General features: G+C 36.3%; 1 protein-coding gene across 2 annotated transcripts in view; it reads right to left on the minus strand.

Moving 5' to 3' along the window:
* MAP2K4 (mitogen-activated protein kinase kinase 4) overlaps nt 1-21,128 on the minus strand; it is a 136,386-nt gene that overhangs the window by 97,625 nt on the left and 17,633 nt on the right. For both annotated transcript variants that reach the window (XM_037808528.1, XM_037808527.1), the window contains one exon: nt 6,435-6,537. In XM_037808528.1, the coding sequence (XP_037664456.1) occupies nt 6,435-6,537 (103 nt within the window). The remainder of the gene's footprint in view (nt 1-6,434; nt 6,538-21,128) is intronic.

The raw sequence follows: 21,128 nt of genomic DNA on the forward strand, positions 1-21,128 counted from the left end.
ATTTCTTGGTCCTGTTAAAAGTATCTTTGCCTACACCAGACTACAAATATATATTAAGAGATTTCTTTTAGAGTTTTTGTTTTTATATTTAGGTCTATCAGCCACGTAAAACAAACTTTTGTGTATGGCCTGAAATATGAAACAAGAGTTATTCTTTTCCATATCTGCTTCCAGTTGCTCCATTACCATGAACTCTACCCTCTTCCCACTGAAGTTCACAGGCACCTTGGTCAAAAATCCACTGACCGTATGTGGGAGAATCTGTTTCTGGACTTTTTATTCTATTCCACTGATCTATCTGTCTATCCTTAATGCCCTTCTGCAAATCCTTAATTAATACAGCTTTATAATAAACCTTGAAATAATAATAGCCAAAGTTGTTTTTGGCTATTCTAGCTCCTTTACAGTTCCACAAAAATCATAGAATGGAAATCTCAATTTATATTAAAAAAAAAAAAAGCCTGCTGGGATTTCATTGGAATTACAGTTGAATCAACAGATCAAGGTGAAAAAGACATACTGATAATACTGTATCTTCTAATTCATGAACATGGCAACTTTCCATATATTTAGTTCAATTTCTCTCAGCAATGTTTGTAATTTTCAGTATGGAAGCCTTACACATTTTCTTTAAAATTATCCTTAAGTATTTTATGCTTTTTGATGCCACTACAATATTTTATTAATCTCATTTTCCAAGTTTTTGTTGCTAGCAAATAAAAAACCACTGATTTTGGTATAATGATCATGTACCCTGTGACCTCGTTAAAGAACTTAATTCTAACAACTGTACAGATTAATTAGGATTTTCTACATGCATAATCATATCATCTGAAAAAATAAAAAAGACTGGTTTGCTTCTTTGTTTCCAATCTTTAGATCTTTTATTTTTATTTCTTTTTCTTGCCTTAACTGCACTGGCTAAGACCTCCAGTACAATGTTAAATTTAAATAGAACTGGTGAATGCTAACTTCTTGCACTGTTCACAGTCTTATAAAAAATGCATTAAATCTTTCATCGTTAATTATGATATTAGCTGTAGGTTTTTCATAGTTTGGGGAAGTTCTCCTCCATTGCTAGCTGCTAAGAATTTTTATCATAAACAAATATTAAACTTTGTCAAATGCTTTATCTGCATCTAATGAAATAATTAAATATTTTTCTATTTTATTAATGCAGTGAATTACACAGATGATTTTCAAATGTCAAAGATAAATCCTATTTGGTTTTGATGTTAATGTATTATCCTTTTTATAGATTGCTGGATTCAGTTTACTAGTATTTTGTTGATGATTTTTGAGTATATGTTCATGAGGGACAATGGTCTGTAGTATTCTTTTCCTATACAATCTCCTTGTCTGGTTTTGTTATGGGTGAAGCAACAGGGATATCTTTTAATGTCTGCCTGAGTCTCTTCGTTCAAGGGCAGAGATGATTCACGACATCCTAACTAACTTCATTTTTAGTAGACAAGAAACTAAACCATGTTTATTATTAATTTCCCTAAATAAACACTCCAGAATTAACACTCTATACATCTCAGCTATAATTAGTCAGTTTGAGAAGAACTAGTGAGTCCTGAGGAGAACTAGTGAGTCCTGAGGAGGGAGGGGCACAGGATACCAGTTCAACAGCTCACTGTCACCACTCCCAACTGGGTGGAGAGTCACTTCCGCAGTGAATCACTGTAATTTAAGGAATGCACCACACCTGTCAGGTGCACTAAGGTAGGAGAGGATGGGAGGCTGAGGAAAAGACTCGATACCCCTGAACTGTAACTTTAAGATGTACAATAACATAAACTTTAAGAGATCATCCCTCAAGATTCAACAAGTGGGGTTTGAAAATATCAACTACTAATTTTTACCTATAAATATTTCTATTATCAGTGCCATTTTTGTGAAAGTGCTCCACCATAGAAAATGCAGAAATAACCACCATAGCTTCAAAAATTTTCACAGATAAGTTCACACAGATTCATGGTTTTCACTCTTAAGCTCTCAACAAGGATGTCCTGGGGGCTATTTTGAGGAATGAGTACAGACAAAACTACAGGACTGCCTCTTGCCTCTTGCCTCTTGCCTCACAAACACTTGAATCAGAGCAGTTCTTCTCTTGTCTCTTTGGCATATCAGGCATATGCATTAGATGTTCTTTGAAGAAAGTAGTACAAAGCTGGCTTAATACACACACACAATTTGAATGCACTATATAAAATGGTGAAAGGCACTATTCCAAATCAACACCTGACTTGAGATCAGTTAAGTGCCACACTCAAGGTCACAGAGACAGGGCTGGAGCTGGGATGAAAGCCAGGATGCCCAAATTTCCCCCAACTATTAATTCCAAGATAGGAACTTTCAAAAAATAAAGCTTCCACAATTTAACCAGCAATAAATGCCTCAATATTTTATAATTACTGTTTTAAGATAAAGCTCTACTGAGTAAACTCATCATGGAATTAAATCTACTAGTGGTTAACTAGGGACTTTAAGACCATCTTCAAAACTACTTTCTAGAAGTTCAATAGGACAACTAAGCCTTTTTCTGTTCAAACATATTAAATACATGCAGCTGAAATACTACAGGTTTCTCCTAAGCTCAACAAAGGGTGCCCTGGTCCCTTAAACTTAGAACATGTGATTCCAAAATGCTTAGCTTAAGTCTCCAAATTTATTTGTACTCATCACCATTTACTTCCAGTGTTAACTTTTAAGCTGTTTCTTCTTGTACAATTCTGATATGCTGTGACAATAAAAGGGCTAGTCTTTCTGGAGAACATTTGTATTTGGTGCATTTTAAATTATTCAGTACACTGAGACCAGATATTCATTACCATAATAAAAGTGTAAAATACAAGAGGAGAGTACGTCTATTCTTACCAAACTAATATACAGAACATGATTTTAACACAAGCTTGCGACACATTTATAAGGATACCCCTAGAGGATCAAAAAGGTTTACAGTGGCTAGTATTACACAAACCTCATGGAAATTGAAAATAGTACTAATTATAGACACCTGATGGAAAATGCAGACAACCTCACGTTTTTCCTTTAGAAAAACAGCATTTGTACTCTTCGGTCTTACAGGCTAATTGCATTTCAAGAACTAAGGGCAAAACGTTAACAGTAGTTAAAACTAGGTAGTAGGTAAACAACTACCTATTATAGTACTCACTATTATACTACTCATTTTCTCTGTGCTGGAAATATTTATAATTTTAACCAATGATAATTTTTTTAAAAAACAGGTTTTCCTGTTCAGGTGGTCTCCACATCCTCCAAAGACTCAAATGAAAAGAAAATATTTTTTTAAAGAGGAAATAAACCCACAAAGCAATGATAAAACTAAGCAATTTAAACAAATTTCTGGATGTCCAAAAGCAGACAGAAATGTGTAGACAAAAAAAAAAATCAATCCCAAGAGAAGAAATCTGTATTTTAAAAGACATATCAGCCAACTTCAATGCATGACCTTGATTAGATCCTGATTCAAGTCATTAAAAAAAAAATTGACAAGACAATCTGTGGCTTATTTCATGATGTTAATGATTACTGGTTCTACTAGATATAATAATGGTATTGTGATTATATTTTTAAAAAGGAGTCCTATAGACTGAAATATCTATAGATGAAATAATATATCTGAAGTTTGGTTAAAATTAAGGAAGGGAAGAATGAATAAAAGAAGACTGGCCACATTGTTAATTGTTGAAGCTGTCAAAGCTGAATGGTAAAAACACACAGATTCATCTATCATTCTCTATTTTTTTTAATATGTTTGCAATTTTCCATAATAAAGGCTAAAAAACGGGAATAGAGAAAACGGCAACAGCAGAGGTGAGAGATAAATGACAATTCCAAAAGAACCCTAATGAGGATCCATAGTTGGCAGGTAAGAGGCTCAGTAAACAGGTGTCAATGAAAATTCTTTCTATAAGAAAGGTCTCATCAGATCCTCCTTTCCTCTGGTGCCATTTCTTGAATTGGTGTGGCCAACTGTCATCTCTTTGAATACTATGTAAAATCTTTGTTCTCAGAAAATATGGACACTGTCTTACAAGTTTTAAAAATCTTCTACAAGATACTGCACCCAGGAGACATAAATCCTAGATGGAACTAGTTTCACTTGTCCCTGAGACATACCTTAACTTCATTAGTTGCTTACTTCATCTTATTCTTTCCATAATTCATGAACAAGTTTTATATTTATACTTACAACCATAACTAAAGTTCAAGGAAATTTTAGAGAGAGGAAAAACATAAATGGCACAGAGGTATCTTGTGCCAGAGCTCCCATAAACTGCAAGCTATATTTTCTAATTGCAAAGTACCTGTGGTGAAATGTAACCAACAATAATTTTTAGCACCTAATGGTACACAACTCAGAGGAAAAGTACGAAAGGATAACTTATGGAAGGGGGTGGAAAGGAGAGAAGATATGCTGTCCTAAGTAGTAAAGTAATTGTCTTTGATACTGAGAACCAATATCAATGTTAGTAGACACCTACCCCTGCTCCAGATCAATAAACCTATGTAATAATAAAATTCCAACGAAGCCTGGCTCTAAAATTTTTTACATACCATAATTTAGTACTAGAAATTCTATCCTAAGATAAAAATGCCTATTATCATGTCCTCTCAAACTTTTAACACTTGCTGAGAAAAGACAAAGGATGAGAAACCTAGCTGGTTACAGATTATTAAGTAGTAGTTAAAAAGAAGGAAAAAAAAAAAAAAAGACTCAAATTTTGAAAAGAAGTTTTTCTCAGACTGTTTATGGATTCTTATTTTTTTAGAAAAACGGCATCCATAAAATTCTCCATACACCAAGAAACTCCTGAGGGAAAGAGTATAAATATGTGATAATCTTCTGGTTATAAACGTAAGGCAGAATGCCTTTTCCTTGTTCACAAGGTCTTTTTTTAAAAAAACAAAGACCTAATCTTATAAGATCTTTAAAAAAAAAAAGTTCTAATAAGTTTAGCTACTACTACTACATCATTTTTTTTCTTAGACTTCAAATTTGTGGTTCAGCCAGCAACAAGGTAATAGAATGAACTGTGTTCAATACAGAATTCGTTTTATACTAGCTTTCACCAAAAATTCTAGGACATGAGGAAGGAGGTTCTTTAAAAACTGTCTCCATGTTGCTGGAGCTTGAACTAGTTAAGTACTAAGAGTTTCCTTCCTCAATGTCGGTCCCACTTGATGTTTCAGAGAAAGTAACAAGGCCGGGATTCCAGGCTGGACTCCAACAAGAAATCTAATTATAAATGCCAGTCTAATAAAAACTGACAGAGAGCACTCCTAGAAATTAACTGTTACTCCACATTTCATTTAAAATATCTCTCAATCCTTCTAAGGTTATAAGTGAAGGCACAAGAGTATATGTATACACACACACACATCCCTCTCTTCTAGACATTGTTGCGTTAAAAATAATAAAATATTCCCTATTGTAGGATACTCTGCCTTCTAATGCTCTGTAACTTGTTTGCAAATACAATGTACACCCACCAATTAAAAGAAAGGAAAATAGCCTCTTCTTGAAGAACATATCCCTACTGTATAAGATTTGAATGCAAAAATTATTGAGGAATTATTAAAAAATCATAATCTATTCTGCCAGCTTTTTTAACTGTTACCTTCTACTACTTGCTTTATAGGTCTCAATACCAGGACTAGCTGAAAATTATTTCTATGGACATGAACATAAATATAAATCCACTTGCTTTGATCCTTCCTGTTCATGACATCTTTTCTGGGGGGGTGGGGAGAAGAAGAAGGGATTATTATTATTAGACTTAATCAAAGCTTTCTATAAAATATTATTCAAAAGGTATTTTTTAAATTAACTGACATGTTTATAACAGTATTTTCAGTGAGATTCTACAATATCATTTATGTTATTTAATAAAAAGAATCAATGAATAAATTTGTAAAATATTCACTGATACTCACTGACAGGTACCCAATTCTTTCAATTAACTGTGATATGGAAATCACACAGAAATTCAGTTTATTAAGAATGGGAATCTATTTTGTCACCAAGTAAGTGGTGGTGATTTCTGCACCTGGGACAGTTAAGTTTCCTAAACTCAATTTGCAATTTATCTGGAAATCCTTTCTTCTGGTAAGAAAGAGATAAACAATCTTAAAGAGTTCAATAAGACAAAGTGAAAAGCTATAAATGCATCTGGATCCTTGGCATTTTTTACCTTCAAGTAAACTTTAAAAAGAAAATTGTGTTTGCCTATTTTAGACTACAGAATTAAGAGCTTTCTATTTCAATTCAAATAGTAATATTTAGAATGACCCATATGATAATGAAAATACTAATCCCTCAGTTTAGAAAAGTTTATAAAATACAGTATCTTTAAAAGTTTTGCTTGAGTTGAGCCTTTTATTTGGTTACCAAGAATACTCACATGTGTGGGTTTTGAACTCCTGTAGGATTGGGATTCAGAGTAAACCTTGCTGTAGATTTGAAAGGTGGATTTGCAAAGTTCAACTTCAGTGCTTTGCGTTTACCTGAGAAATAACAAATAAAAAGTACAAGTTTCAAGTACTTTAAAATAGGTACTATTCTGAGGGCATGAGAAATTCACAGCAAAAGACAAAACAAAAACAACTTTTTTTAACACATAGTTAATATACAATAATTTTTAAAAGGCAACAAAGAATTTCTCAGAATTAAGAACAAGTAAATAATTATCTGAAATTGTCACTAACCACAAATTACTCATAATGCTGCAATACAGGTAACACTGCTCAGCACTTCAAGAAGTTTCTAGTATTCAGAGCTCTAACACTTTTGCAAACGAAAATACCAACATAAAAATCATTTATCTCAGCAATATATTAAGAAATACTAAAAATATGACTCCTGTGTTACCCTTCAGTGCTTTCAGGTTAATAAAAACTATTTTTCATCAAATTTAATATAAATAACTGAATGAAGACTCTAAAGCATTCACAACCACAATGGACTAAAAAAGTCATGGTATAGTCAACTTCCATTTAATAGCATAGGTAATCCTAATAATCATTTTTCTGAAGCAGCTTCTTCGGAGGGGACAGAGATTGGTGGTGTCTATGTTTTTTTATTGCACAGGTAAAATGTGTCCATTATAGAAAAGCCAGACAATCTAGCAAAGATAATAAAAATAAAAACCACCTATAAATCTGACTACTTCAAAATAATCAGTTTGTTTACTTTCTGTTGCAGATGTTTTTCTATACATGGACAAAGATGTATTTTTTCCTTCTTAAAACTGAAATCAGACCATTGCTACTGTTTTGTAACATGCTTTACTCACTAACCGTATTTCTTTCAACGTCAATAAATCTTCTCACAAGATCATCTCTTCAGGATTCTACTATAAGGATACTTTGTAACAAAACTTAATCTTCTTGCAGCAAAATTTGGTTTCATGTTCATATTAAGGATACTTTAACCAGCACTTACTCTTTACAGTTTGTTATGTATATCTCTACCTATTCCAAGAACACCTTTGCAATCCAAACACTTACCCACTGCAGTGGATTCAGGATATTTACTAGGGGGCTCAAACTATTTACACTGGTGCTTTCAATGCATGTCAAAGGTTTGAGGGAGGCATGCTAGTTTGGGAGGACTGCAGGGACACAGAGTCCAGAGCGCCTTGCCAAGGGCTCCCAGGGCAGGTTTCGGGGATGGGCCATTTTCCCAGATAACGTGAGTTCCCAAGAAGACCAGACACATGTATTTTCAGAAATGAAGACAGTACAATACAAATTTTTCACATAATTGAAATTTGCCCTTTCAGGAACCAAACATTTATTTTTAAAATCATATTTATCTGACACCAAAGAGAGGAAAGACATTCAATTTACACATACAAAAGGTACTCTATGAAAAATGGGAGATTTAACTATATAAAAATACAAACTCACTATATTACAAAAAAAGTTTTAATTTAAATGAAAACCTGGAAAAATCCTTGCAATACACAATCAGTAACTCTAAATATGTGAAGACATCTCACAAACCAAAAGAAAAAAAAAATAGAAAAAGGGGCAAGGATATGAACAGTAAAGCAACAGTGAGGAGAAAAAAATATGAAGAGCAGATCACTAACATTAAAAATATACAAAACATTGGTTCATGTGGAATTGGCAGTTTAGAGGTTTCCTGTGTTTTTGTTTATTTAAGGATAACGTGTTGATGAGAGGGAGTCAGGGTAAGAATCCCTCATACATTCCTGGTGTAAAAATAAATTAACATTGCTGGTGCAAGGTCCAGCAGTATACATGAGAAATTTTTAAATGAGCATGCCCTTTTATTTCTTGGAAATTTATCTTTAGGAAATATTTAAAGATAGAGGATTATTCTCAGGCCTTGAAACCTAATGGAATCTGCCCTGCTGGATTTTGAATTTGCTTGGTGACTTCTTTCTTCCTTCCATTTTCCCCTTTTGGAATAGGAATGTCTATAACTGTTATCCTATGCCTGATCCACCACTGTATTTTGGAAGCTGATAACCTGTTTTCTGGTTTCCCAGGGTCACAGAGAGAGGAATTTTGCCCTAGGATGGATGATACCCAGCATCTTAATCCATACCTGATTTAAACAATTTTGACAATGACATTTGGGACTTTAAGTTGATATTTAGATGAAATTTTGGATTTGAGTTGATGCTGTAATGGGTTAAGACTTTGGGGCTGTTGGGAAAGGCTCAATGTACTTTTCAGTCTTTGGAGACCAGGGAGCGGAAGACAGTGGGCTGAATGGTGGCCCCACAGATATCAGGTCCTAATCCCCAGAACCGGGGAGTTGTACCCTGTGTGTTAAAATTTTTGCATGTATAATCACAGTAAGGATCACGAGAGGAGGAGACTGTCCTGCATTTTCTGGGTAAATGCCATCACAAGTGTACTTACAAGGGAAAGGCAGAGGAAGACTAGCTACACGGAGAAGGTGACGTGAAGACAGGGGCAGCAACTGCAGTGACGCAGCCACAAGCCAAGGACCACTGGAGGCCACCAGAAGCTGGAAAGGGCAGCAAGGAGCAGATTCTCCCCTAGAGCCTCCAGAGGGAGCGTGGCCTTTCGATTTTAGATCTCTAGCCTCCAGAATCATGACAGAATAGATTTCTGTTGTTTTAAGCCGTGAAGTTTATGGTGATTTGTTACAGCAACCATAGAAAACTAACACTTTGCACAGAAATTCGTCCACAAGGATGCCCAATGCCATTGCCTTTGTAATAGTGGGCAAAAAACTAAGCACCGTTAAGTCAGACAATACAATATATGTAATGAGATAGAACGCTCGACAGTAGAGCAAACTGCAGCCATGTTCGATACGATGGTCTAAGAGTAGTAGATCCACAATTGTAGCAGGAAAAACATGAGTGTGGTATGGAAGGGTGAGGGTTCTGAACTTATACTGACTTAGTTTAACCTACCATGGTAGTTCTCCAAGTGTGATCCAGGGATCCCTGAGAACCTTTCAGAGTCCATAGTCAAAATAATTTTCTTAATAAGACATTATTTGCTTTTTTCACTCTCTCTCTCATGAGTTTACAGTGGAGTTTTCCAGGCACTGTATGAAGTATGATATCCCAGTAGTCTGAATGCAGAAGCAAACATGAGAAACCAGCATTCTACTATTAAGCCAGACATTAAAGAGCCTTGCAAATATGTAAAATAATGCCTATCCTCTCACTAGTTTTTTTTGGTTTGACAGTTATTTTTCAATTAAAAAATACATTATTTATGTTAACGTGCAATGGGTGTATTTTTTAAATAAATTAATAAACATTCTTAATTTTTTTCAGCTTTAACTTTTAATACAATAAATACAGATATACCCACATCAAAAGCTCTTTGGGATCTTCAATATTTAAGAGTATAAAGAGCTCCTAAGACTAAAGAATATGAGAACTGCTGAATATTCCAAATTTGCTAGGACTTCTTACAACTTTAAAGACATTAAAACAAATTGCAAATCTGCAATGTATTCAACCAAGGAATTTACTGAGATACCCACTCTGTGCCAGGCATTGGGAATAAGGTGGTTAACATGAAAGACAAGGTCCCTGCCCTCATGAAATTTATCTTCTAGTGGAGGAGACAGGCAAAACAGAAAACACATAAGGTCAGTTTAAATAGTGACAAATGTCATGAAGAAAACGAAACACAAAATGCTAGGATGCAGGGTTTTCCAAACATATTTAGATAAAGGCACTTTCATTTCCATTAAGTATTTAACAGTATTCAATGGCAGTACATAGTTTGGGATTTGCCAGTATATAAGTATATTTAATGACCTGGGAAATTGCTCATGATACACTGTTATAGGAAGAAAAGTTACAAAACTATATCCATAACATATTTACATTTGTGCAAAAAAATATGCACATATGTAAAGAACAGAGATTGGCAGGCTAAAATTTTAACTGGTTTTTGGAGTAGACTGACAGTGTATTTTTATTTTCTATTTCAGTTTTTTCTGTATTGTCTACACGTACCAGAACAAAAATCTATCATTTGAATTTAGATATAAATGTACACCATTTCCTTCAAAATTCTTAAAAGTGTGCTTAAAAAAAATTTTTATCTTCCCCTGATCATATGAGATCACTGGAGAGTAATTATTCTGCGCTTACTAGAATTTATAAAGCTAATTTGGCCTTATACAAAATAGTCCGATATTGCTGTTAAGTTCACTTGACTATTTTAATAATAATTTTCTATCTCTTCTCCCTTAATGTTGATTGTTACCCATCACCTCTGGCTCGTTTCCAAGGCTCTACCATCACTGATTCTCCAATCTCATTTTCTTCGAATTAGAAAATCAAATAACCAAATTTGTGAAGATAAAAAAATTTTTAATCAGCTCATCTCACATAATAGCTCATTGCATTGCTCTGTTTTGTAGTTTTTACTTCTCCATGTTTCCATTCCCTTGGGAGCTTTGAAAGTACTAAGGGTAGGATAATAAAACGAAATACTGAAAAACAGGTAACAGGCAGGCAGACAGGCAGGCAGCGAGGCGGGCAGGCTCATTCTAACTGAGAGCCCGGAAAGATTCTAAAGGCATGAAATATAAGAAAGACAAAAAGTCTTGGGCTCTTGTGGCTGTTCTGGGTGTTTTTCTTTGGATATTTTTCATCATGATTCTTTGTCCTGTCCTTGTCCTGTATTTAATCTTAGTCTTCAACCAGTTTTTCACCATATGGGGATCACGGACAATTTACCAAGTGGTTTCACACACATAACACACAAACGCTGTGTTAAGCGTTTGATTTGGGGAATTTGTAAGAATCATGCTCATTCATATTTATGATTGCAAAGTACTGTGGAATTACTGATACTTTTTGGCTAAAAGGAAGAGTATTCTGTTTATAGGCCCTTCCTATAGGCATATGACTGATCTAATAAAGGAAATATTGCCTTATCTGTGGTCAAATGCTACATTAAGATTAACATGTTGGTTCATTCCCAGATTTTGACACACACACAAAAAAAAAGATCAACATGTGCCTGTAAAATGTGCTCCAAAAAGTTGATTACTATATAAGGTTCTGATTCTTAATAGGTGATGAATTACCTAAGCAACTGAATTATAAATACATTTTAGGTAAAAATTTCCATTCAACATTTGCATTCCTTAGTTTAGCATAGGTTTTTGAGAGTTGCCTTAGTGTACCTTTTACATATTTGGCAATTTAGACTACTGATGTGATTTATTTCTTCTGAAGAACTTTTAAGTCTTCTGAACAATTTCCAAATCAGCCACATGGAATGTTGGTGCCATAAAAATGAGGAAAAAAATATGGAATCATGGCAATGATGAAAATATCTGTAGTCTTAATATAAAGATCCTCAGTGTAGTTTTAAGATTACTTCTGATTTTTGTACTATTATAAGGGAGCAGATCTCTGACAGACTAACACTGTAGACAATTCTAAAAATTATTCTTGTTGGAATGCTATTTGGTATGGCAGCAGCTCACTAAATACACAGATCTCTTTCTGATAGCATCACTTAATTAAACTAGTTAGGAAAAGTTGAAACGGTTGCAGTGGGGAGACACCCCACCCCCACCCCCAAGAACAACCCACAGAGTTTACGACTTCTTTGTCTTACATTTCACGCCTTCAAAATCTCTAAGAACAAGCCAGCCTGCCTACCCGTGTGCCTGCCTACCTACCACTAGTTCAAGCATTTCATCTTATTATCCCACCCTAAGCACCCTCAAAGCCCCCAGGGAAAGGGAGAAAGGGAGGAATGAAAACTACAGAACAGAAAAATGCAACTAGTATTACATGGGATGAGCTCGATTTAAAATTTTATCAGATACATTGTTTTTTGAAAATCAATATACATACATAGTACACAAACACATAGACACATACTACTTTTTCAGCAGTACATTCATACCTAAACAAAAAATAAATTGGAATCTTTAAAGTCCACTCACTTCATAAATGAACATGCACACAAGTGTAAGAGAATTTGACTTAACTTACATAAATTAGATTTACATGCACTCTCTACTTGAAAACCATCTGCAATTATTTTGTATATTTGGAAGTCTAAGTATATATTCTGAGCCTGCACTAACAAAATATACTAAATAATTCCACAGAAGTTCAAAACATCTCCAAGTAGAGATGACTCAGAGCCTAAAACCAGTGCCAGGGGGTCTACCCAGGGGGTCTACCCAGGGGCTCTACCCAGGGGCTCTAGGGTGAGATCAAGTTCCACTGCCTGTTCTTAGCTGTGTACCCCAACCCTCCCAGTGATGATCAGTTTAAGCAGAATAAAGTGCAGTCTTTTTTTTCCTTCTTTTTTGGGGGGAGGGGGAGATAAATAGAGTCTCGCCTTTACCTACTGCAGGACAGAAACCAGGCATAATCAAATATCTTTAACTATACCTCTGATTATTTATATGGAAGAGGTTTCCTTGGAACCACTAAGCTCTGTGAGGGGAGACTGTCCTTGTATACCTAAAATCCAAGTTCAGTGCTGATAACAAAAAAAGGTTTCAAATGCCTTTTGATCTTGGAATACACTTGAAACAGACAGCCCCAGACAACAAGTCTAATGGATTATTTACTGTGGTTGAGCATCTTACCTGTGCCTACTGTGACCAAAGTGGCAGGCAGGCCAGTTTCTGCAGTCACACTGCCAGTGCCACCGCCACCCCCTCCATCCCCCCCACACCCACCCCCTCTGTCTTTATGCCAAAGTCAGAATGGTCATTACATCCCCACTCTCAGCTCCAGTCAGCATTTTGGCCTCCCAGCTACTTGGCGGGGTGGGGGGTGGGGGGGGCCTCCTTTGTGTGAAGATTATATGGGTGAGACCCAGGGTACCCGCCCCCAACTTGGAAGGCAAGGAGTTTTACCTCTTCCCCACTGCTGGCAACCAGGAAGGGGACATGGGGCCCAGGCGCAGCCACTTAGCTGTTCCCAGCAAGGACTGTGACTCGTGGAGGGAAGCTGGAAGTTATTCTCACTGGCGGCAGCAGGGGCCCATGGACTGCAGTTCCTACTGCCCGCTTCCCTCGGGTCATGTGCATTTCCAGAGCCTGATTCTCCTGCCTGCCGTGGAGTCTGTGAACTGCTGAACTACATCCCAATTTCTGTTAAAGCTGCTGGAGTGAGTTTCTGCTGTTTGCAACCAAGAACCAGTCATCCCAGCTAAGGTCAGCCCCCAGTGGACGCACCAGCTGAATGAGGCCCCTTAAGCGAGCCCTGGTGAGACCAGACCCACCATTCAGTTAACAGAATCATGGAAATTAAAGAAATGCTCTTTCAAGTCACCAGAAAAAGTCAAAACTCAATCAGAATCCCTCTTAAAGATCCCTATTGCCACCAAAGGGGATTCCCCAGAACCGAGAACAGGAAAAACTGAGAACTGGAACCACAAAGCACAATCACTCAGAAAACCTTTAAGAATATTGGTGACTAACCTACCCATGAATATTCAGAGCATAAAACCAGAGGTGGGGTGCGGGCTGCCTTAAATTCTCATCTCTCCCTTGGCTCTAAATCTTAGTACATCATTTTCAACAGAAAGATTACCCAGAATAACTTTTTTTTTAATTATCTGTAATCACTGGTTATGAAATGAGTAACAGTTCCAACTATGCAATTTTACATTCAACACAATTTCAGAAAAGAGGCTATTTTTCTGTGTTTCAGATTTTCTACACTAAGTATTTATTGTTTTTGGAATTAGGGGAAAAAAACTGGTATGTTTTTAATTACAGCCTCCTTGCCGCTTATACCAGCACTTTCTAAAAGGAAGCCATCTGTTCGCTAAACCCAGTCTTGCTGAGGCCTAGAGTCTAGTAAAAGAATGGCCTTAAAGATACAAATACAAACAATTTCATACCTGCTAAGACAATTTGGACATCTCCATATCCCTACCACCTTTCAATATTTCACAGAAGATATCTTGAAATTTTTGAAGATACATGTATCTGCTAATTTAACAATATTTTACTCTCCAACAAAATAGGAAAAGCTTATCCAACACAATCCCTCCACAGCCCTGTGCTTCAATGATTTTGCAAGCACAGAAACTGTGAATCTAGAAGAGTTGATATTCCAGTTACACAACCACCCTGAAGACTCCCAGTGGACAGATACTCGAAAGGTGGGAGCAGTTGCTGTTAGCAAACTGCCACTCCAGTTTAGGGGAGAAGAGAGGGAATGTGCTGATAATTCTCCGAGTTCGTAATTTAAGTAGTTCTTGTGTAAAGAGCTCTCTTTCATACAATCACCCTCCACAATCCTAAATAAGAAAGGAAGGCTTAACCTACTACACAGCTTCACTAATTCCAGCCAGAAAGAAGTACTACCGCTACACAGGGCGCTGAGAGTTCTAGCCAGGAAGGGGGAACACAGTAAGACTCCATATATACTCAGCACTTTGTCCAGGTGCTCAGATCACTTTAAATTCAGGAAACGCCTAAAACGCTGCCGAATCCTCAGACGTTTATGTTAAGACTCACATTTGTGAACCTATCAATGAGCTCCATGGAGAAAAGTGAGAGGCAACCACTACACTGACCAACCCCAACAAAACTTCCTAGGCAGAACAGTCCACGGTGATCTCTTCCTCTGTAACGTGCAGACCTCAGCTAGTAACCTGTGTCTTCCAATCCAACCACTCAGTGTTCAAACTAAATTCCTCATCAGTTCCTCAAAGTTTTAAGTTATTTTCTTATCATGTACCAATAGCTAGACACTAGGATTTCTAGAAATCCATCCACATATTTTTCTTCTAGTGAGACAAGGAATATAACATGCAAACTTATGAAGGCTAACTTGTGAAAGTTACAAGGCTTGTTCCAATTCCCATCAACAACCCAGGGCCGAAGGACTAGCTTCCAGCTTGTCCACAGCTCAGAGACACACATTACACAGCAGATATTCTCAGAAGAACAGCTTACTTGAAACTCTAGCAAGGAACCAAAGTGCCTTTGATCTTAGATCACATTTATTTTTCCTACTTGATAAACCTGGCAACATCCTATCACCATCATGTTTTACTTTCCACAATCCATAAACAAAACGAGCACACGAACCATATTTTGTAACTATACCGTCAGTATTTCTTCAATCAGTGCTTCCAAACTTTTTTCTTATGTGCCATGATATGAAGAAAAGAACACCTGTACAACACAATGAAGGAAACACAAAGCTGTTCTTTGCTGACGGCCCCTGACCTGAAGCTCTAGTGAGCCCCGGGGCTAAGAGATCTGTGTGTCATCAAATGGGTCATGCACTTGCAGCAGCACACAAAACAGACCTGAACTCTCCTCCTGGGAGAATGTACTTAGAATAACATTGTTAGCCATACAGCAAAGCCAGATTTTTGTCAAACATGAATTTGATCCATGCTTCCCTAATCTGCCCAAAATACCAATGAGGATTTCCACCAGCTGTTAAGTAATCAGCTATTCTGTTCTCAATCCTATATGAATTTCTGTAGCAAGTGGATTAGGGATAAAGAAAGCTACAAGATACAATTCAGCAACATAGCAAAGGCATCCCCATCCCTTTGGTCCAATGAGGCAAGGCATGTTGATCCTTTTCATAAGAGAAAATCAACCACCAACTGGCTAAAATGACTTTGGGCTCCACTCTCCTTCCAGGTCACTAGATTGCCCTTCTAGAGAAAACTTACAGATTCAAAGCTGAGGGCCTATTGTGTACAAGGTGGCTCTGCTATGATATGCTGGAAAGTGAGGAAAATTAAGATTTTTTAAAGAGAAGTCAGTTTCAAGAAATAAATCTCTGTCCTTTTTTCATTAACACTTGTTATTGATTTTTCATCAATAACAAATCCATAAGCCTAAAAAGAGATGCAAAATATTTCAATTGAATTAGAGGCAAAGTGGGACAAAAAGGTTTTTTAATATATTTTTCTCTATCACATATCAATAAGCTGATTTATACACTGATACGATGTAACATATTATCAAGGATTATCGAGTCAGATGTCCTTCAAATACCAGGGAGCTTCATGAAGATCTTCTTAAAACAAATAAACATTTTATAAATGTCCACATTATGCTAGCATAGGAAATTCAGAAACAGGACCTACTTCCTCCATGCCCTTTTTTCTTCTTGGCTTCCTAATGGATCACAGTTTTTCATTCCAAGCTGAAATTCTCTCCGCTCTCCAGGGCACACTTGACTCCCTTACCCAACTGCCCAATTAGCTTATCCCCAAAGCTAATTTCAATTAACAAGACCATATAAAACTTCACCTGTAATAACTCTGCTTTACACCCTGCTATTCCCTTAGGAATCCAGAGACACAAAACAATTTCGTTCATATACATAATTTTATATACATTTTAATTCAATCAAGATAATTTGGAAAACCTTCAGGTAAACTTTGACAACTAGATAGCACCCAAAATGACAGTAAGGTTAATTTAAATTCTACTGAAGATTTATATCGACAGTTGGAGACAATCTGCATTCAACTTAACTATATGAACTACTGATTGCTTTAAAGCAGCAGAATGAAACCATTTTTCAGTTAGTCTGCACTACTACCCAAAGCAGAAAAGGTATCAACACTGTTTGTTTGTTTAAGCCATTTCTGTAATGTTGGATATTCAAGATCCCACAGTTTTGCTATTTTACACAATGCCATATTGGGGTGTTTCCACATTTAACTTCTGCTTCTGCTGAATTATTTCCTAAAAAGAATTCTTAAGAGTACAATTAGTCAAAGCATACCCTTTTTAATAGCATCTAAGTTACCTTTTGAAAAGATTTGTAAAGATAATTTATTTTTAAAATACAAGGAAAATAAAAAGATAAAATTGCTATAAACATTCTTCTACCAGTCTTTTTGTAGATTTAAAATAAAAAATATCTCCTGAGTGACAGGAGAAACTTCCAAACAGTTTCTCCTGTCAGGAGAGTTTTGCAGAGTGGCTCTAGCATTGTGCACTCCTACCAGCAATATCCGAGCCCCACTGTTCCACATGCTCTGTCACTGCTGGTGCTGTCAGTCTTTTCAGTTTACCTACTCCAGTCAGTGTGAATGAGGATTGTGAAGTGTTGTAGTTTGTGTTTCCTTGATGACTACGGATGTCAAGCATCTTCTCATGTGCTTATTGGATGTAGGCTTGTCTTCTTTAATCATTTTCTTCAGGAGTACAATCAACATTTGGGCATAAACATCCTTCTCATTCAGAAATTAAATATTTGTCTAGATGACTTTTGACAACTGGAAATTAAGTAGCAGTACTTTTCATAAAGCACCTGGCAAGTCATAGGAATGCAAACATTTCTTGAATAAATGAATAATCTCATGCTTTTATATTAATATCTTTAGGACAAATAGTTTCACTAGGACATCTCAGTGGGTGGGGGACTTCATCTGTATTTCCTGAAGGGTCACAAATGTTGTTTCATTTTTCCCCATTAATCAAAATATGTATAATTAGAAGTTAGGTAGCTTTTTCTGATAAAGTCAGCCAGAAGTTTTTATTAGAGAAATTGTCCTTACTGAGAGAATGAACTTCACGACACATGAATTAGTCAGCCAACTTCAAAAAGTCTTCATTCCAAGATATTTGGCATTTTTAACTGCCCTGAGTTGCACTGGCCTGTGACAATCTTTTGTATATTCAATTGACTTTCCATTTCAATGCTGCACTATGCTATATAATCTTTTTAAAGAAAGTTTAAATGACAACTCACAGTCCAAATTTAAATTCAACTCAACCGTATCATTACCAAAGCAAATAAAAGAGGTGGGAAATGGCTAAACCGACCTCTTCTACACACAGCGAACACTGTAGACTGTATAAAAGAAATAACTGCAGCACTATTGTACTCCTCTCACCAGCAGCCTAGAACAGTATCTTATGACCCCAATTGAACGATACTTCCCAATTGCAAAAAAATTAAAATGTGAATAATGCATTCATTTCTTGGTGGATACAATTAAGAACTATTTGTTGCCCATACACTATATAAATTGATATCTTTAAAAGGTTAGCATCATTCTCTGGAAGTCCCTGTTAAGGCAGTCTGTCCAGGTTATCCTCAGGCAGCTCAGGCTGTGCCACCTTGCTCAGGGGCTCCTGCATCTCCTGAGCTGATCTCATTCAGATGTCCCCCGGCACGCAAGTCATTTGAGTATCGCAAAGCAACCCATTCCCTGCATCTGTCTAGGCCAGAAGACTTTTGTTTTTGATTAAACATTTTCTGCTAGAGGTAGACCCCCTAAGTCCCTAGCTTCAAAGTCACAAGGAGGAATCTCTCAACCCAATGTTCAGTAGAGCTTATCAGGGAATATTATTAAACTCTCCAGGACCAGAAAACCAGAAATGATATACATGGTAGGTGCAGAACTCACAACCATTTGAAACTGAAGACCACTCAAAAGCCATTTGGTTTAGAAAATCATTCTTGTGAGTGCCCACTGGACTCTTTCAAGACTCAGTTCAGAGCATATAACCTGTAATCCGACCAAGGTCACCTGCTCTGCTACTCATGGCTGCATGGCTTTGAGAAATTTACTAAACTTCTCTGGGCAGCAGCCTCCTCATCTATAAAATGCAGATGATGATAATTATACCTACTTTAGAGGGTTGCTGTGAAAATTAAAGGCATTAATATAAAGTGCTTACAACAGGGTTAGGCACACAGTAAATAATAGTTATCTATTATTATTTCTACCACACAGCTGTCCATACCTGATCAATCTTTCAAGGAACACAAGATTCTTCACAGTAGATTCTATGTTTAATTCATCTTTAAAGACTCAGTGCCTCCTACTATTGGTGGTGTTTGTGTATGTATACGTTACTTATTTACTAAAGGAAAGTAAATCTGCTCATACACACTTGATTTTCATTTCTGATCAATGTTCAACTGGAAGTGCTACCCAATGAGAAAAAGAACACTAAGATGGAACTCACAAGTTTCGTCCAGAGCATCATCTCATGTAAATGCTTGTGTCTAAATTTGGAAAGCACTACTAAAACCATGAACTTAGAACGCAAGTATTTTCTCCATCTTTTTGAAAACCATCACCCCATTTGAGTTTATAACTCGAATTCAAAACCACTTTGATTAACTGGGGATTCAACTGGGAATACTCTCTAGAAACTTTCCACATCGTTTCTGTTCTGCATTTGTTCAACCATGAAAGCTTTTCAAACGCCCTTTCTTTGCTGGTAGTAAAGTTCTACTGGCATATAAAGGAAACTTTCAGCAATGTGGGAGAACCACTATTTTCATTTTTGAAATTATTTTAAGGTACATACTTATTAGAAACCTTCCTTCAAGCAACAAACATTCCTTTTCAGGAAAGACTGATGATCCCACCTCATCTAAGGTCAAAGTTAACTAGGTAACATTCCCCTTGGAACAGTATAAAGGGGAGTGTGTAAGGTGTAAAGGAAATAGGCAAACCTATACACTACTGCTGTAATTCTTGTCTTGGGCTTTCATTAGTATAAGAAGTGTTTTCCCAAGCAGATGGAACTTCCATTGGCAGTTTATCATGGTCCTTGAAGGTAGTGATGATATACTCACTGATAGTCTGGTTTAGAGTTAAACCTACAAAATTCTCATTTTTAAACTAACTTTAACATCTACACATATTTAAATAAACCTTGTTAACCTCCAAAAGCAGCAATTGTGGTCATATTTTTTTCCTTAGAATTGCTGAAAAAATCAACTAATAATTTCTAAGTGATAAGAAGATTTTAGTCATTGTAAATGTTTTGCTACATAAAGTGGGAAATTAGAAATTTAATCCACTGAATTTTCTAAGTTGTCGGTTTTAAATGTAGGGCAGCTTAACCCTTCTCTCCATTCTACCTGGTTTTCTATACTCCACCTCCAATAAAATCTTATATACTCTTGAGCAAAACATCATTTCCAGATGCTTCCTATCAGTTCAGTAAACTTATTAATATCTTCCCCAAATCTCTGAAAAGATTCACAAAATCTTTCTCTTCCTCTTCTTTTTATTATTAAATTTTTTTTAATTTTTTAATTTTTTAATTTAATTTTATTTTTTATTAAATTCAGTTTTATTGAAATACATTCACACACCATACAATCATCCATGATATACAATCCACTGTCCACAGTATGATAACATAGTTATGCGTTCATCACCACAATCTATCTCTGAACATTTTCCTTACATCAGAAAGAACCAGAACAAGAATAAAAAAATAAAAGTGAAAAAAGAACACCCAAATCATCCCCCATCCCACCCCATTTGTCCTTTAGTTTTTATCCCCATTCCTCCACTCATCCATACACTAGATAAAGGGGGTATGATCCACAAGGTCTTCACAATCACACTGTCACCCCTTGTAATCTACATTATTATATAATCGTCTTCAGGAGTCCAGACTGCTGGGTTGGAGTTTGGTAGTTTCAGGTATTTACTTCTAGCTATTCCAATACATTAAAACCTAAGAGGTGTTATCTATATAGTGCATAAGAATGTCCATCAGAGTGACCTCTCGACTCCATTTGGAATCTCTCAGCCACTGAAACTATTTCATCTCATTTTGCATCCCCCTTTTGGTCAAGAAGATACTCTCAGTCCCACGATGCTGGGTCCAC

The sequence above is a fragment of the Choloepus didactylus genome, chromosome 18 (genome assembly GCF_015220235.1).
Source record: "Choloepus didactylus isolate mChoDid1 chromosome 18, mChoDid1.pri, whole genome shotgun sequence".
Lineage (NCBI taxonomy): Eukaryota > Metazoa > Chordata > Mammalia > Pilosa > Megalonychidae > Choloepus > Choloepus didactylus.